Source organism: Plectrocnemia conspersa, unplaced genomic scaffold (assembly GCF_051122295.1).
Source record: "Plectrocnemia conspersa isolate PC_06_02 unplaced genomic scaffold, ASM5112229v1 ptg000005l, whole genome shotgun sequence".
In the NCBI taxonomy this organism is placed as follows: Eukaryota; Metazoa; Arthropoda; class Insecta; order Trichoptera; family Polycentropodidae; genus Plectrocnemia; species Plectrocnemia conspersa.
The window spans coordinates 6,556,271-6,576,400 of NW_028277169.1; the positions used below are offsets into that span (position 1 = coordinate 6,556,271).

The following is a 20,130-nucleotide window of genomic DNA, read 5'->3' on the forward strand; positions in this document are numbered from 1 at the left end:
TAACACTGGTATTTGTAACTGCTGTGTTTATAAAAGCAAAGGACCCAAGTTGGATCCTTGAGGAACTTAAAACGGTACAATTTTTTTTCGACATTTTACGAATATTATTACATACATAGAATAAGTTTCAAGCAAGTTTATTATCTAGTTTTGAGACCTTGTATATAAAATAAATAAACATTATGAACTAAATAAGTGTACAATTTACTTAGAAATGCTATAAAAAGAGACATACGCGGCATTTTATAACCGTCGTGATTAATTTGACCGCAAAGTACGGAAATATTTTTAAATACTTCATACAAAAACTGGTATTATATCACGTATTTCGAGATACGAGTAGCTCGTGATCGTTCGTTTGACAACCACTGGCTCAGGGAATTGAATTTAATAAAATATCAAGTCATTTATTCCGTGAAAGTCTTATGTTTAATAAATGATGAAAAAAATAGTTGCGTGGAAACTCAAATTTGAAATTACTATCAAACGCGATAGTCCATATGTGTTTTGAACCCATGTCTTTCAGGTATTAGTCACTGACTTATAACACAGGTTTATCTTGCTAGTAATCTTGTAATTCATGGTATTGATACACTGCTTATCGATTGATAAATAACTGAATATTTCACTAGTTAAAATAATTTGTTTCATATGTATGAACATAAAGCGTGTAGTATTTTTTTACTTGGCAATCAATGGAGCGACATTATAAATACATACATAAAATAGCATTATGTTAGTAACTTAAATTCATATATTTTACAAAAATAAATATAATTTATTTTTAGAAACCTGAAACATTATATTTTACAGAATAGTAATTAATTGACAGAACGACTGTTGACTGCATGAAGATGCAAATGTAAAGGCTATTTTCTAGCTGTTTGGGTTTTTAATGACTGCTATTAATAAAATCGTCCCAAATTCCTTGCTGACGTTGCTAGCTCGATGTACAGTAGCATTGCGTTAGTAAGTGTTCGGCAAACTATTTCGAGTGCCATAATAATAATATTAATTTTAATATTTTTTTTTATGTGTCGAAAAGCGACGATGTATCAATAAATATTGTTTGACTAATTGCCTAAAACGAAGATTAAAAATGGGTACTAAGACAAATACCTATTTATTATTTTTATTATTTAGGCAATTTTTTGTGTGATATCGTTTTAGTATTTGTCCAATTCAAAACGTCCGTTTGCTGTTGAAACTCAAACCTAGTTAAGTTTGGGTTTGAACAGAATGGAAAAGACAGTGGAGAGTAACAACTGGTAGTTTTTGAGCGTGACGCCGTGCTACATTGAACGAAAATTGTTATTAAGCGATCGAATAGTATGCACGTGTATTTTTAGTATTTCTTTAACTTATAAAATAAACGAAAAAATGCACTGTAAAAAGCAACAACTCAGGACACACTGCATGTGCAGTAGAAGAGATTACATATGTAGGTCAAGTGCAAGAAATGATAGTAAGCTATTTCATTTGTACATCGCCACACTAAACGTGTGAAACCAAATATGTATGATTTAGAGTATTTAAAAAAATGTTTTTTCTTAACCGCGTAAAAGTGAAACCATAAACAAAATATAAGTGTATATATATCATTCTATTGTATATAATAAATAATTTATATCATTCTTTAATACTAAATGTAACACATATTTAGCTACCGAATGAATCCATTAACTATAAACTGTCATTATTTATTCTATATTAAGTCAAACGAAATATTTTATTAGAAATCATTTCAATGCTTCATGATTTGTCCACTTTTTGTTTGTCCAAGTATTGATCGAAATATATTCAAACCGAATTTGCTCAATAGAAGAGCGCGACAACAATTATCACTTCTCAGAAGTCAAAAATTCACGTCAAAAGCAATAAATCGTGTCGGCGCCGTCGCAGTGGGAACGCTCGGTAACGAGTTGATATTTTTAAAATATCAAATGAGGACACTAATACTAATTAAAGACCATCTCGGAAATTTTTTTTCGGAAGCGGGAGGTCATTTTGGATTTTTTTGTTAAAAGAAGACAAAGGTATTATTTACTTAATTTGAATTTCTGGATTTTCTTATTTTATTACTGAGATGATTTTGACTAGATTTTGAAAATATCATAGGACACTAAACATAAAAACGTCATATCGAAAATTTTGTTCTAGATCATTTCGGAAATTGTAATTTTTTGTTGAAAGACTATCTCTGAAATTCTTTTGAGTAAGAAAAATTGCTATGGGAGCTCAAAAAAAGTATTTTTGGTAATTTTAAGAAGACAAATATCTTAATTATTTATTTTTATTCTGTATTTAAATAGCCCAATTTAAAGTATAAATTATTAATTAATAATAAGAAAGGTGATTAGATTTTAAAAATATCAAGGAAGGATTTTTTTGTTTGAAGAGGATTTTTTTGTAATTTTTTTAAAATTATTATTCAAAATCTATCTTTAAAATTGTTTTGAGAAGAAATGTCTGTAATTCAATAGCTCAATTTAAAGCAAAATTAAGTAACCTTATATATTTATTATTTCTGGGTAAGGTACTGGGATGAACTTAATTAAAGATATAGACTTGAATTTTTAATACGAAATAGAGCTTTCGAATATACTTACAATACCGTTTAAAAAAATTGAAAATTAAAAAAAATAAGTTTTTTTTTTCCAAAACACGTTTAGTGTTATGAGTCGATCGACCCACCATACATACGCTCATAAGATTTGCAATATAGTTAAGGTCAGTGTGAGCTTATTTATATATATTTAAATTTACATTTTTGTGACAGTATAGAATTCTTAAGCACCCTGTGTATGTTTGTTAGCAAAATCCATTTTGTCAATTTTTTGCAAAATGGCGACAAGTATAAAAATTCAATCACTTATAACTCAGTAGTGTTGAATGTTATCAAAAAGTTCTCTATACATGAAACGTTTAGAAGCCTAAAATACATCAAAATATAATATAAAAAATATAGATTTTTGCTTCAAAACAAGCGATGTATCAGTTCGATCGTACCCCCATACTAGCCATTTTGAGACTTTCAGAAGAGTTAACGCTCTTAACTGCTTGGTTTAAATGATTAAAAATTAAATTTTTAGTATCGTATAGAACTACCAAGCACCCCCTATACGCTTTGTATGAAAAAAATATAATTTTTTTTTACAAAATGGCGGCTAATGTAAAAATACAAAGTATCATAACTTTTCAAAATCAAATCTTACTGAAAAATGTCGTATGCAAAAAGTGTTTAGAAGCTTAATTTTCATTTAAAAACAATTTTCAATTATTTTTTTTAATAAAAAACGAGTATTACGGTATATTAACCGGCCATTCTTTTTAAGGTGACCAGATTTTTTAAATATCAAAGAACACTAAAAATAAAAATTTTAATTTTTGTTCAAAGGGCATTTCCGAATTTTTTTTAATGAGAAGAAAGTGCTACGGGAGCTCAAAAAAACAAAAATAATTAACATATTTTTTGTTCAAGGAGGACAAACATTTTGAGGAGAACAATTCTTATCATAGGATGACGTCTGATTACCTTAATTATCTCCATGTGTGTACCTATTGGTTTTTAAGAGTCATACAAATTACCTACACTTACCGTGATATCCGGTACTTTAGCGTGTATGTACCTACATACATATGTACATCCTATTAGTTGTACAAAGTGCTTGATGAATTATTATACCCCATTTTGCAGACAAGGCCAGACTATGTACATAAGAATGCACGCAAAATATCTCGAAGAGCTCATAATGGGAACAACGTTCGTTTTAAAATCGTAGCTAATAACAACAAATAAACAAGTTATATAAGTTTTATCGGTTTCCAATTACACAAAATTATCAACATAGATTATTAAATTATCAATCAACTAGTCGTGAATCGAGCAATACATTATCGATAGAATGACGCAAGTTTATTTTTATATAAACACATTAATTATCATCGGCTGTTAAAGAAACTAATTATAATTACATTATCAATCATACAGTACTAACGATAAGCTCAAATTGCACATATTATTAAAGCAAAATCATTTACATATAAAAAAGCGCTTGACTTTGACCTTTATATGTAGCTCACCTTAGTTATAAAAAAACTGATAACTAATGCAAATTTTTGGTTATATAAAGTCATTTTATAAAATACGCTAGCTGAATTCTAATGAATTGTACATAGACATGAAAACTATCATGTACATATATATAGAAATACCGAAATATTTGTGTCATCGGCATAAATTAATTGAATAATCAACTAGGTCAAATCTTAGATGATTCATCTACGAATCATACATCTTAACCTTTACCAGACAAAAACGTTTTTCTTATTGAATCCACTGAGGGCCAATTTATTTAATCACAAAAATTAGGTTTCTGACCTATTATTTAAAAATCATTTATTTAGGGTATACTCTGTACTTCCATGCAAATACTATAATGTTCGTTCATTTCTCGTTAAATATTATTTTTGGAAAAATTATCTGGCCATTATACAGAGTAATCCAATTTGAGTTTCCTATGTTTTCAGCACTGTAAATCAGACACCTGTCAATATTCACACGTGTTCAAAGTGTCAAATGCAAGGGCATCGTTTCAACTTTTTCCAGTGGAAGGGCAAAATTTGGTTAAGCAGTGATCGTTTTTTTAATATTTCGATTTCATTTAAATTCATAGTAGTTCATCAAATGACTTATTTTTCTAGCCAAATTTAAGGAGGCGTACCTGTTTAGAATTCACGTTAATATCAATAAAATCGCGTAAAATAATATGTGTAAAATAGTAAAGAAATATTCTACTGATATTAAATACTATCCCTTGTTCTTATTACCTAAAAGTTCTTATTTTATATATTACAACAATATTTTCGATCTTCTTTTTGTAAGTTTACCATTAAATACCATTGATTATTTTTTTCTTTATCTTGTCATTGGGAGTCTAGTTTTAGCAGAAATAGCGCTAAAATGTCACAGTCTATAAGTGCGATGTATTATAGTTTTATTAACTGACTTTCCTTAAAAATATTGTATATTTATAGAAGCCGACTAAAGTATGAACCGTATCTAAAAATAAAATAATCATATTATTTTTCAAACCTGATGTAAGTTGTTATGAAATAGTATCGCACTTTGCAATAAAAAATGGAATTACTGTATTATGAACTCTTACAACGAAAACGAAAAATATTTTATTTGTAAAAGTAAATGTTTATAATGAACATTCAAGTTTGTTTAATTTTATTTATAGAGAATAAACTGTGTAACAATTTTAATAGGTCACGAAAAGAGTATAAAAATAATCAATTCTCTGGGAATAAAAGCTTAAGAAACGCTGGTCAATTAAATATAATTGTTATTGTCTAGAAAAAAAATCGTGTACACTAATTTCCCCGCGGACGTATATATCCGCGCGTTATGTTTTTATTATATATTATTTTATTGTATTTCATTAAATGAGATGCATTTTACTGGACAAATTTATAGGAGCATCTATTTAGAATTCACGTCAAAAGCAATAAGATCGTGCCGTCGTTGTTGCAGTGGAAACGCTCGGTTATCTAGCGTTCATATTACGACTTTTATAGCAATATTACGACAATACGAGAGCGCAAAAAAAACAATTATCTCTTCTCAGAAGTCAAACATTCTTGTAAAAAGCAATAAAATTGTGTCGTCATAGTTGCAGTGGAAATGCTTATACTACAAATATTACGACTTACAATAAGTGAGAATCTAATGAATTTTGAAAATTTTAGGTTTGGGTTTGAACAGCAAATGGACGTATCGCAACTATCAAATTGAGCTTCATATACATTTTAAAACAGTATCAGTTAAATTATATTTTCGCTACTAGAAATATATATCTACTGGTGAAAATGTATTTGTACATATTCACTGCAACATTCATACATCGCATGTGAATAAATAATGATAAGTACTTAAATGTATGTATTACTACGTATGGAATTGGGTAATCCAATTTTTTTTGTTTAGAAGCAGGGATGTAATTTCAACGTTTTTAAGGGCGGGGGGGGGAGCAAAAACTTGCCAGTCAGTGGTCGTTTTTTTATTATTTCGATTTCTATAAGATTCATAATATTTTATTAAATGACATGCATTTTTCTGACCAAATTCAAGGGAATATAATGCGATTTAACGCCGTTGGAGCACCTAAAACCCAGCATCCACCAAGTTATAGCCGAGATACTGCTCGAAATATACGAAAAAAAAAACAATTAATTAATATTATTTTTATAATGTATCGCAAAAATGTAACGTACAACGTGAAGGACTATTTTTAATTAAACTAATACATTCAGTGTAATATCTCCTTGCAACCTATAATATGGCACAACATAATAAATATATGACAATTGATTCGTCAACATCAACTTCATGATTCAGAATTTAATGCTCTCAAAATATATTGTCTAAATATTAAGTTGAATTAAAAACAGTAATTTAATTTATTTAAGGAACATACGTACATACATATAAAAACATATTTTTTTAGACTGAATACCGTGAATAACAATTTATATATCTAGGTTTTGAGCGGCTGTTATAGACTGGTCAAAAAATTGTTTCCAAAATCCATCGATAAATTATTAGATATACGACGATTTTATTAATTTAAAAATTCAAGGTAAAATGATTAGGAATTACTAAATATTTTTACCGTAATATATTCATAGAAAACTATTGAAATAAAATATAAAGTCATTTAAAATGGTTTCAAAAAAAAAAAAAAAATATTGGGACTGTAACGGTAAAACTATTTTGTGCATGACTTACATGCCTTTGGACTTTTAAAGGTTAAATGTTCACCTCATATAATGTTCAAGAACAATGACGCAAATTCGACAAAAGACGCTAAAATATTTATTGGTTAGTGATAAAGCAGTGACCCAAAGTGTATCGAAGCGTTATCAAAGTATTCTCGATTCTGTATCGAATTCCTTCGACGAGCGACGAAGCGAACGCCGTGCGAGATTCGACGGAAGGTATCGCAAAAATGTTTTCGGTTGCAGAGGTCGAACTCGGATCGGCCATAGACTGCAGACGAAAGATAAGCCTGTGCGCCGGACATAATTATATCCTGACTCACCGTCGGCGATAGAACAGCAGCAGCAGAAGTAGAGGAGAAGAAGAAGCGGCGCATTGACACGAGTCACCGAGTCGGGGACACGCAGACAGGCGCGTGCATATTCGCGGTCGATGACGACGTGGTGACGAGATACGTCATCTCTGGTTTTTTTTCCGACGTGCGGCTCACGAGAACGGAGGAACCGCCGACATGGCTCGGTCAAACGCGAAACACAATAGATGACTCGCACGCCCATGCCGGATGATCTAATCGGGGCCCCCACCCCCGTCAGGAGCCAGTCGTCCAGGATTCGATTATTGGGCCGGTGAGAAACAAGTTCAGAAAGGACAGAACAGCAGCGGCTCTCTCTCCTTACAATGCCTACCGAACGGAAAAAAAGAAGAAAGAAACGACTCGGCTCTTTTCTTTCAATTGTAATTTTATACGTCTAGACGGGACAGACTGACGAAAAAAATGATGCATCGTCATTTCATATAAATTCTATACTACATGATTATTTCCCTCATAAAACCATCACCATATTTACTAGATTCATATCTGAAACTTAGCAAAGTTGATGCTATTAGACCTAAATACAAATACATTATAAAAATAACCTCATATATACATTTTTTGATTAAGTTATATTTTCACTAGTTAAATCCAAATACATTTTCACCAGTAAATATATATTTCTATTAGCGAAAATATCATTAATCTAGTAGGCGCTAATATGCTGCTCTAAAATGTCAATAAAACTCGATTTGACAGTTGCGAAACGTCCATTTGCTATTCAAACCCAAACCTAACCTAACGAAAGTTCTAAAACTAATTATAGTTATAGAACTCTCATTAGGTCAAGTCCAAAATATTATACAAACTAAACCGACTCATCTCTCAGGTGAAAATAAGTGAAAGAATAAGTACAGACTCGTGTTTTTTTACTTATACAGTAGACCCTCAATAACACGGCAATTTTACTGATCCCTGCCTTAGAGAGTCGCGATCGCGTCCCTAATTATTGCCCATCGCGGCCAAGACGTCAGCACTTGTGAACGCTCCTCTTGCTCTAAATGAGCTTGCCAAACACAATGATGTTTTCAGCGATAAATATAAGTTGGGAAAGCTTATGTGGGTCGTTTATTTTAAGTGTGCTTCATAATTCTTACATATTTATTAATATTTAATGGTATAATTGATGTTTGTATAACGTCTATGCTCAGATTTGTAATAAAAAATAAAAATAAAATAAAATATATAAAGAATTTCCAATAAGCTTGATGTACTTTGAAGTACTTGATTAAATTTGCATAAAAAAGGGGTGTGGATTAAGAAGAACCGTTTTGTGAACATTGATTACTAAATTTAATTTTAAATCTTACTATGTGTGACGTAGTGGTTTTTAAATTACCTTCTATGAATTCATATCCACGTATATATGCAATTAACATGTGTTTTTATCAGAAGACAGACACGTCTTTGCGTAAATTTAAAATTGATTTACGCTAAGACGTTTTGCTCCCATATTTCATTTAAATACTATGATTTTAAGTATTTTTAAACTGTTCTTTCTCAGAAAAGCGCATAATGAAGAGTAATAATACGAACTGTATTATAATAAGAAAATAACTTTCTGATAAACAGTTAGTTAAGCTTTGATTGCGGTTATTAATCCGTCATATCTATATTTTTATGACATACATACAATATTTACAATACTTTTAATATTATATATTTTATTTATATTTATTGCTATATAATTTCATATCTATCAACTTTTATTATCTGTTCCTAAATTAAATACAAAAATTCAGGCAACATATAAATAACAATTTAATATTTTTTTTTAAATTTAATATGAAAAAGCAAATTAAAAAAACTACTGATCGTTTACTTAAATTACTGACTAAAACTATTTTATTACAGTTCTTAATTTTATTTTTTGGCGTATACAATTATCTGTATTATCAATTTTATTAATTAATAAAAATAATACGACTCTTGTAAGTAACCAGAAAAAAAACAAATTTATTTATTTATTTACGCTTTTTGATTGTTCTTGTATCATTTAATGCCATCAAAAAATGGACACTATTAAGTCTCAAATATTGAAAAATTATTCTTGGGTATCTTCAGATCTGATACTATATATTTATGTTCCTCAATGAATATGTTAATTGATTTTGTATGGCAACTCTTAACACATTACTTTTTTATATTCAATTGTTGTAAATCTTCTGTTGCGATATAATATACGTTATCCCAATAGTAACAACGAAGTCACAATCAACAACCACTAAATAAATAGTTAAAAACCAGACTGAAATCAAAGACTGTAATTAAAAAATAGTTAATAAAATTAACAAATAATAACATAAGCTGTTTCTATTGCCGGACGGTATTTTAAAATATATTTTTAATTTACTTATTGTAATTCTTGCCTTGCAAAATGACACGTTAGCCCAATACGTTAAAACGGACTAAACATTATTATGTTTTATTTTATTAATTAGAGCATACTATGCATGACCTAGTTCGCTTTCATTTTCATTATTAAAATCTAGGAAAACCTAATCTGTGATAATCGAATTAAACACTAATTATATAATATTTACAAATTCAGATATTCCAGACACGATTAAAGTCCATATGGGATTCGAACTTAGTATAGTAATAGGCTTAATTGAGATCAAATATATTTTTACATTATTAGTGTGGAAGACTGTAAATAATATATGATCAAGCATTTTCTTAGGTATCACAATACTTATATTTTTTATGAAGATAGATATTATTATTATAACTTAACCTATAGTCAAATTGCGTCGCATTCGAAAGCAAAACTTGCGATAAAATCGCATCGATCGAGACGCGTTTCATCTGTACGATTTTGGCACGCAGCGAAATGTTAAATCTTGACATAGAACCGGTTTATCTTTGTCGGTGGTTCTTAAGAGAGGTGCATGTGCACCCTTGCAACTGCCTCCCCTGTTTTGCAAATGACCGTTTCGTCTGCTGCTTAGGTGAGGTCAAACACGCGTTCAAAACAAACGAGATATATCATGCATTTATCGTTTTCGCACGCGTGAAACAATTCTGTATCTATTCCTCTAGTCGTATATGTATGTACATACATTAAGAAGCACCTCTGAATGGAGATCAAACGACGCCTTTGGCCCAAATTTCACATTTTTTTGGAAACTCATATTCAAAACAAAGCCCAATCTAAAGACGACACCAGGATCCTGAGCACGTACTGAGATTAATGAGGTTTGGCAGAGTCCGAGAGTGCGTGTCCCCCACGAGGGACCTGTTTCTGAATTTAAATAAATAAATAATGCTCAGACCCTCTCGGCGGCGCGGATTCGTTCCGTGTAAATGCGCGTTGAAAGTTGTTTTTTTCTACTCCTTTCCTCCTTCTCATCCGAACCGAAATCCCACAGGAACGCAACGAGCCGAGCGCTGCTTGAATGAGGACCCTCGCGATTTTATACAAAAAAGAAATTCTTTTTTTTCGCTCGATTGATACCGCTCTCCGTCCAGCGCTTTGTCGCGTTCAAGTTTTCCTGTGTTCTAGAGATGATAAATAAACGGGATCTCGGAACGGCTGCTGTCTATGAAGATGAAAGGGTGGAGGCGCGGCTTTTTGCGCGCGAAAAAGTCACTGGACACCGGACTTGAAAAAACGACCTACCGCAATAAAAAAAACAGCTTTGCGCCTAATAGAGGGACATAAAGCATGTGATCCAAAATTTTAGATCAAACCGGTTAACATGGTTTATAATTCCTGGAAGAGAAGTCTCAAAGATTGAGGGCAAATAAAATAAATTAAGTAAACGGATCTATACGGATCATTCTTTCTACATTTACTACTCCACTTTTTTTATTGAAAGGGAGTATTCAAATTATAAATATTATAATCAAAAATTCTACTATAGAGGTACCTACTATTTTTTTCGATTTAATGGAAGTATCTGGTAATTCGGACAGGGAAGACTTTTCAGCTATTTGAGGGAGGGGGGGGGGGAAGTTGGCCAGTAAGTGGTCGTTTTTAGATTCATAGTATTTCATTAAATGACATGCATTTTTCTGGCCAAATTCAAAGCAGTTTCTGATTAAAATTCACGTCAAAAGCAATAAAACCGTGCCGTCGCGGTGGAAACGCTCCGTTATCTAGTGTCATACAAAGACTTTATTATTTATCTGGCAGGTGCTAGTAAAATTATGTGATTTAAACTTTTCCATACAAATTATTATATAAACAAAAACAATTATCATTTCTCAGAAGTCAAAAATTTACGTAAAAAGCAATTTTTTTTTTTATTTTGACGTATATTTTTGACTTCTGAGATGGGATAATTGTATTTTTGCACTCCTATATTTTCACTAGTGAGTCCAAGTACAATTTCACTAGTAGATATATATTTCTACTAGCGAAAATATAATTTAACGCTAGTAAAATTATACGTTTCGCAACTCAATTTGCTGTTTAAACTTAACCTAACCAAAGATAATAAAAGTTCTAGGATTAATTATAATTTTAGATCTTTCATTAGCTCAATTCCAAAGTACAAACCAAACCAACTCCATAGTTTGTCTGTAATAGGAGATTACACTATATTTTTAAAATATTATCGTTATCCTAACCGATATTACTACGAACTTCTAATATGAGTGTATATTATATATTCAAACTTTGGTCAATAGAAGGATTCATTCAATTCATGTCCCTCATTTAATTTATAATAATATTATAAAACTCATAATAAAAATGCTAGATTGCCGAGCGTTCCCACTGCGACGACGACGGCACGATTTTATTGCTTTTGACGTAATTTTTTTACTTCTGAGAGGTGATAATTGTCTTTTGCGCTCTACTATTGATCGAAATTCGGTTTGAATATTCTTTGACCATTTACATTTAGATGTGCTATTAAATTAAAGATTCTCATAATATTGTTATAAAAAGTCCTAATATGAATGTTAGATATCCGAGTGTTTCCACTGCGACGCACGATTTTATTGCTTTTGGCGTGAATTTTTAACTTTTGAGAAAGGAAAATTGTTTTTCATATGATTCTCAGTAGTTTTAAGTGATAAAATGTCTTAATATAAACGCTATGTGACGGCGACGGCACGATTTTATTGCTTTTGCCGTGGATTCTGATCAGAGCCTCCTTGCATTTAATGAAATATTATGAATCTTAATAAAATGGAAATATTAAAAAACGACTACTGACTGGCCAGTTTTTGCCTCTTCCAGGAAAAAATGAAAGCTAAATTGATTTATTCTACACACACAGTTAACTGCAGAGCAGATAATCTTGAATATCTGTAGATTCGTCAAGACACAAACTGATTGCGACACAAAACACTGCATTATTTTGCCAATAAATTGGTCGGCGATAGCTGAGCTTACTGATTGTGATATCTGAACAGAGTATGAATATCAATTAAAAATGTATAAAATAAGTACTCGCGTACTTATAATCAAAACAAATTTATAAGTGAAACAATAAAAAATGCACTACGCGGCCAGATTCACCTTTGTAATTTAAAACAAAAAAATATAATCTAATCAAAACTATTTAAGCCTTGCTATTTTTTTAAAATGTATATGATGTAATAAATAAAGTTTATCGTATTTTAACATTTTTATATATTAAAAAAAAGGAAACGGCAATAAAACACTTCATTATTAGGTTAAAAGAATCGGTATTCTCAAATATGTTTTTATATAGTCGAATGTGGACCAATAAAATGTTGCTTACTGACTGCGATTTCTGAACATATCAAATAAAAATGTATGCATCAATTTCTTTCGTGTATAAATCAAAACAGTCTAGAGAGGATAAATTCATAACTAAAATGGACAAAAATTTGCACTACGCGGCTCAATGCATCTTTGTTATTTCTAAAAAAAATATTTTATAAATCTTTCAAATTATTTTATTATAATTTATATAATTTAATAAATGAAGTTCATTGCATTATAAGTTTTTATATAAAAAAACAGGACACAGCATTATTTGATTAAAGTAATCGGTATTCTCAAATATATACCTTTTTATATAGTCGAAAGTGGAACAATGTAATCCTGCTTACTGACTGTGATTTCTAAACAGAGTATAATTATCATTTAAAAATGAAACTTTCACGTAATTTGAATTAAAATAGTCCGTAGAAGACAAACGCATAACTGAAATCAGAAAAAAAATGCACTACGTGGGCAAATGCACCTTTGTAAAAAAATATATATTATAAATCTTTTTATAATATATCTTTTTTTAACCTCGTTTTTTTTAAATTTAATAAATCAATTTTTTATATAATAAAAAAAAACAGGATACAGAAATAAAATACATTTTAAAACACTTCATTATTGGGTCAAAAAAATCGGTATTCTCAAACATCCACTTTTTTTATATAGTGATAGCGAATCAATGTAATACTGCTCACTGACTTTGATTTCTGAACAGAATATAAATATATTTAAAAATGAATGAATCGAATTTAAATGTTATTTTCTTTATTCACGCATAATTACAATTAAAGCAATCCATAACTAAAATCATAAATTGCAGTAATAAAATATAAATTTTCATACTGCGTTTGTAATTTAAATCTATTTTATTTGCGGAAAATGCTTAGTAAATGTATCTTGCTTTTTGTAGTGGATCATTGGCATACTTAAATAATTTAACTCAATTAGTAATAAAGCATAGGATTAGTAGTTGTTAACGTATAGTTTACTGGATTTTTGTATACAGAATATTCCAGAAAAACAACGTTTCATAGAGAGGCAGATTAGCTTATTTAATTATACATATATAGAGCAACCTTGTCTCGCATAAAATTTGTACTGCAGTGTACAAAGATCTTTGCCCTTGAGCTTCAATGATCCAAATTGAACAAAAACACAATAGTTAACAATGATCCACTGTAAAGTAAACATGATTTAAATAGTAATAATATATTATATTGATCATCAAATCCAATATGCTAATTATAGATTTATATTAAATATTTGAAGAGGTTGTATATTGAATTAACTAAACAGTGTATTTTTAAACACGTGGAAAAATAAAAGTATGTTAGTAGATAAGACGGTGATTACAAGAGTAACGAAGGTATGCCAACGATGCGGCGCAGAGCTAATTTAGACTATCACGTCCAAAAGAAAATTTCTGTATTACTTTCAAGGATCTGGGTGTCCAGAAACGGGATACATATAGCACTAAATTGTTTCATGAGCATTTAAAAAAATATAGGCGATAATGCAATGTGTGAAAAGCGCGTTTTTCAGCGATTCCAACGCCATTAAATCAACAGAAGATAAAGAGAATATGTGGCATAAACCGTTGGGCGTCCAATGTCAGTTATGGTTATGGGGCGTGTTTTCTGTCCATGGTCCAGAACGTTTGTACATTGTAAATGATACAAAGAGACAGGATCAGAACATAAAAGTACTTGAAACACGTATCCGGATTAAGATGTCATTTTAATGCACTTCAAAGGCAAAAAAAGTATCAATGAAAAGCAGATTCTAGTGGTGTATAATACATACTTTGAATGCAACTTATGGGGCGACATTACTTGAAGTTTTATTCTAATAACCTATTTTGCTTTTAGCTTGAAATTTATGCATTCATTTAAGCGCGTCCGGAACTTAAAATCGATATGTACAGTCTGCAATTTCATGAATATGGACGGAAGCTTTCCATTAAAAACTCAAAAACGCACTCGCTCGAGAATGCACAAACTCTATAATCTACAATTCTAGACTTTCTCCCCCTTCTTCCCCCAATAACAATGCATAATTCCGATCGTTCACCCTACGAGCGAAAAACCCCAGGTGATTTTTGCATAAAGCCAAAGACCTATTCGATCGAGGCCCTTGTTCATTGACCAGTGCTCTCGCACGCACACGTATGTACCCATGCACTATTATGTATAATACGTAGGTACCACCACCATCACCACCCTTTAGCAATGCGAAAAACGTTGCCAAACCTACTATCCACAGCCTATCGTCATTCGCGAATCAATGCGCTAGTAAAACGACACGAATAGAACGCGTTCTATTTCCGATCGGCGATTAGAATGGAAAGACACGAGAGAAGATCCCATTCGAAGCTCTCGTTACCAGATCACCCTCCCGCTGAGTGTAGACTTCTTGCAGATTTTTTTATAGAAATTCTCGAGGCGATGCATTCTTTGTACAAGAAAAAATTAAACTGAGCATACGTGAGCGCATGTTCGATTCTGTCTACGATTTTGTATAAAACGTCAAAGTCGAATACTATCTATATTCTATTCCATTACAGAATAAAATATACAGTTACAAAAAAATAAGAAATAACCAACCAAACCGTGTTGGTTTAAAAATAAATAATGATAAGACAAAACTCAACTAACCGATAATATAGTAATTAAAAGTAATGGGTATGTCACATACACCAGTCAGGTGGCATTTGCTCACATTGAATTTGTCCTGAAAAATGCATGTCATTCTATGAAATCAAAATAATCACTGACTTTTGACACAACTTTTGCCCTCATCCTAGAAAAAGCTTAATTATGTTCAAAAATTCTCCGGTTGACCCTCAAATAAAATTAAAAAAAAACAGTCTCGAATCAATCCCGAAAATATTTCATTTCAGTGAAATCATATCGGAATACATTTTCACCAGTAAAAATATAATTTATCTGGCAGGTACAAATAAATTATAAAATTTCAACTTTTTCATACGTACTAATATATACATTTTATACTTATTATTATTTATTTACATATGTGTGTTTTTCAGTGAAGTTATATTTTCACTAGTGAAATCCAAATACATTTTCACCAATAGATACATATTTCTACTAGCGAAAATGCTGCTCTAAAATGCTTATGAAACTTAATTTGTCAGTTGCGAAACGTCCATTTGTTATTCAAACCGAAACCTTATAATTCTAATATTAGTTTTAGTTCAATATTTGAATTAAGCCAACTTATCTCCAGGTGAGAAAAGGCGAAAAAAGTACAGAAAGACATCACATCTCGCATATTGCTCCAAAATTTGACTGCACTTAGAACTATCCTTACCGATATTAATAGACTTCTGATATGAGAGCATTAGTCAAAGTATATTTAAATCAAATTTTGGTCAATAGGAGGGCGCAAAACAATTATCACTTCGCAGAAGTCAAAAATTGACGTCAAAAGCAATAAAATCGTATTTATAAAAGTCGTAGAGTGGATACTAGATTTTTGAGCATTCCCAATGCGATGGCGACGGCACGATTTTCTTCCTTTTGATGTGGATTTTTAACTTCTGATAAAGGATAATTGTTTTTTGCGTTCCCCTGTTAGTCAAAATTTAATTTATTTAAAAAAAAAATCATATTTTGCATCAAAAAAGTAAAGGTTAACCCAAAAAAATTAAAACAAAAAATGATTTACTTAAAAATTTTAATATTTTTGAGACAAATGTTCTAAATATAAAATAAAAAAATAATTTTCTAGAAAACTTACAATTTTAGCATATGTATATTTGCATATTTTATAATTTCAGCATCTATCACAAATTACTCTAAATACGTATATCTAATCATTATTATACTATTTTCTATAAAAAAAATACTGTATTTATTGGAACTATAAAACTATAAAATGTTTAATACTAAATCATAGTTTATAAAAAGTAAAGTATACTGATTCATAGTTTGTAAAAAAAAAGACATGCCAGAAAGAAATCTAAGGACTTTAACAAAAGGACGACTATGGCAAAATATACCATGGCATAAAAATATAGCTTTATTTATTATTTATTAGTATGCTTAGTTATAATTTGACTAAATGTTGATATTTCAACATGCGCTGTTAGACTTTATGCATTATAAAAAAATGCTCCGTAAAATAGATTACATAATATTTATATATTAAAATCACAATTAAGGATAAATGTAATGGAAAAATTAGTTTTGATGTTGTTGCTATTACTGATTATTTATCAAAAATATATCAACCATTTTTAAAAACACAATTATAATTTTTATACAGAATTTTTTAATCTAGTCAAATTTATCAACGCAAAAGTGTTAATTTTAATAAATTGTAAAAAAATCAATGATGTCAAAAAAAACTAGGGTTTTTCGGTTATTAAAAACCGTTTTTACAGATAAATTGAAAAACATAAAAAACAGTTTTAAAATTCAATGCGAAAATTCGAAGATATAGATAGTTTGAGTAGGATTTAATTCCTTTTCTGCAGCCAGGACATCATCGCCTATACTAATCTTTCACAATCAAGATTATTTTCAATGCTTACGGATATTTAATAAATCATCTGTCACTTCACAAATGTTTTAAGTAGTCATAGTTGCAATTTTCTATCATAAAATTCATATAACATGCAATTTTGTATAAATTTTTACATTGTTCACTTGGTAAAAAATATGCTTTTATGTAAATTTTATGTCCAATTTTTTTTTTTTAAATATTAGAATATGGAGTCTAGATGTGCACCAACGCATATAACAATGCACGACTGACTGTTTCAACTTAAATTTTAAAAAGCAACATTTATTTTGGGATTACCTGATCTAATACAATGAAAGCACAAATACGTACATAGGACAAATACGTAAATCTTTTCGCTATATTTCCAAAATCCATTAAAAAAACAGCAGCAAATTATTTTGTATTATTGATAAAAATCAGATTTTTCAGACAGATTCTTTATCTGTTATTAAATTTACAGAATATTTGGGTGTGATAATTTTTTTTAATAATAAGTACCTAACCTAAGTTATCACGTTAATCTACTACATAGTTTCTTAAAATTATTATATTAGTATAGATTATTAAGCTAATTATTTATAGAAGAAACGTTGACAAGAACATATTTTTTAATCCTTAAGGTATTTATAATAAAATCACTGATTGGGTTCATCATCGATCGATCATCACTGATTAGGTTTACCTATATTTTCCTAATATCACGGATGAATAAAGTGATGATTAATTAAAATCGAATTAAGTATTGAAATTTTTTTAATAATAAACTACTTCAGCGGATATAAAATATCTTATATAATATCAACAAAAAAGTTTTGCTGATGTATTGTAATTTTTACTGCGGATTTACAAAACATGTAATATTAAATATAATAAAAATATTCGTCGTCGATGAACAACGACAAGAGACGGTACACAAGAAAAATAAAATTAAAATAAAAAGTAACAAAAAAAATTACTCGGATTCATAAGAAGATTTTCAAGTTTGGATTCTAGTGGCGAATAAACGCCGGTCACAATCGGCGCGTCACTTTCGCGAAAGCCACTCTCGTAAACCGAAAGATGTGCGAGTATGTAGGTATGTAGTACTCGCTGTATAACCGACACGTTTGCGTCGATACTCCTGACCGTACGAAACGAGGACAGGTAACTCAATTGGTACAGTATCACCTGGCAAAGTGAAATTGCACAACCGCAACGCGTATTAAATGTACGCTGCATATACTTTTATGCGATAGGTGTACGCGTTCGATTGTAGCGGTAGGTGTACTAGCAAAAAATGGTCAACGAATTAAAATACAATCGAAGGACGGCGATGTCGCCCGTCGCTTGGATACAAATGAGTTAATCGCCATTGTCTCGAATGCCATTCAGGTCTTGGGTGAGTTGCATATGAGTAATAATTTGCAACACTTCCAAGAAACTGCTTTGGATACCCAAGACGTAAGGTGATCTCATAAAGGTTTTAATTAAGATTTTTACTTAACTGTTGGTTAATTATTACTGACATTTAACACCTGTCTTATGACAGTACTATGTGTGAATTTCATCATTCAAGCTCTTCAAATTGAGTCTTGCTACATAAAATTTATACTTTTACTACAATTATAAGTGACGTTAATGTACATATTCTTTATTTACATAGATATTAAAATCATGTTATAAATGATAAGAAAATATAAAGATCAGATAAGATTACGTTTTATAGCTATAGATACACTATTATATAGATATTTAATACTACCGAGGGTCAAAATAAATTTTCTAGCGTAATTTAGTTCAACAGAAATATCAAATGATTTAATTTATGAGTAAAATGTTCAAAAAATTTGCACTACGCTGCTAAATTGATAAAGATAAAATAGCAGTAATTGTTAAATAAACTACAAAATATGCTTAGCGTATAAATAAGCACTTATGGGAAAATATTAATAATAAAATATAAAAATATAAAGTACTGATAAAAATCGCGTTCATCGTTTTACCTCAATAAAACAGTATGTTAAAAAAAATATGAATCGATATTCTGTCTTCTGCGTTATGTCATTTATAATATTTAGGTATATTAATTAAAAAAACACTGATTAAACTCAAATTGGGTCTGTATTTTTTGGGTCAGTAATTTAATTGAACAAATGTTTTTATATAATATATCTAAATTTTGACCCTAACTTTTTTAAAATAGTCAGTAGATTTTGTCAACAGTTATTTTATTGACCATTAATTAAAAAAATACTGATCATCAAATATGTTGCGTTTGAATTTTTAAATGACTTTTGAATAATAAAAAGAAGAGCCACTAACCGTACAATGTAAATTTTATTTATTTTTTAACTGTTCGAAAAATACTGCTTAGCTTTAATTTAACTAGATATGTCAGTTTTTGCAGAATCAAAAGCACAACATCTTTTGATTGCTTATAAAAACAATTAATACATGACACCTGAATGGTTTTTACCGACATTTTCTGGTGCCACTTTTTAGACGTTAAAATTTCTTTGCAATGTTTTTAAATACTACATATGCTAAAAGAAAAAAACACCAGATCTATTTGTGTTTTTAACTATAAAATAAAAAATTGAGACACCAATTTTAATAGAATAAAATGTAAGAATTAAGGAAAATACAAGACATCTATCTAAAAAGTTAAGAAACTACTCATTTAAAAGAACTCGAAAAAATAATATGTTCTTTAAAAAAAATCAAAGAATCATATAAAAATAGTTTTTGACTATAGATTTGTATGTCTTATCAAAA

General features: G+C 29.9%; 1 protein-coding gene across 13 annotated transcripts in view; it reads right to left on the reverse strand.

Moving 5' to 3' along the window:
* Positions 1–20,130, reverse strand: part of LOC148234721 (heterogeneous nuclear ribonucleoprotein Q-like) — a 38,361-nt gene that overhangs the window by 14,477 nt on the left and 3,754 nt on the right. For 8 of the 13 annotated variants that reach the window (XR_015809832.1, XM_088187227.1, XM_088187215.1 and 5 more), the window contains exon 1: positions 7,107–8,333. The exons of 3 other annotated variants lie outside the window; for them this stretch is intronic. Coding sequence is in view for 7 of the 10 variants with exons in the window: in XM_088187227.1 (XP_088043353.1) it covers positions 7,107–7,341 (235 nt within the window). In the remaining 3 variants the exon portion in view is untranslated. Of the gene's footprint in view, positions 1–7,106; positions 8,334–20,130 lie in introns of those variants that run through there. 2 more of the 13 variants (XM_088187234.1, XM_088187236.1) reach the window with 2 other exon arrangements.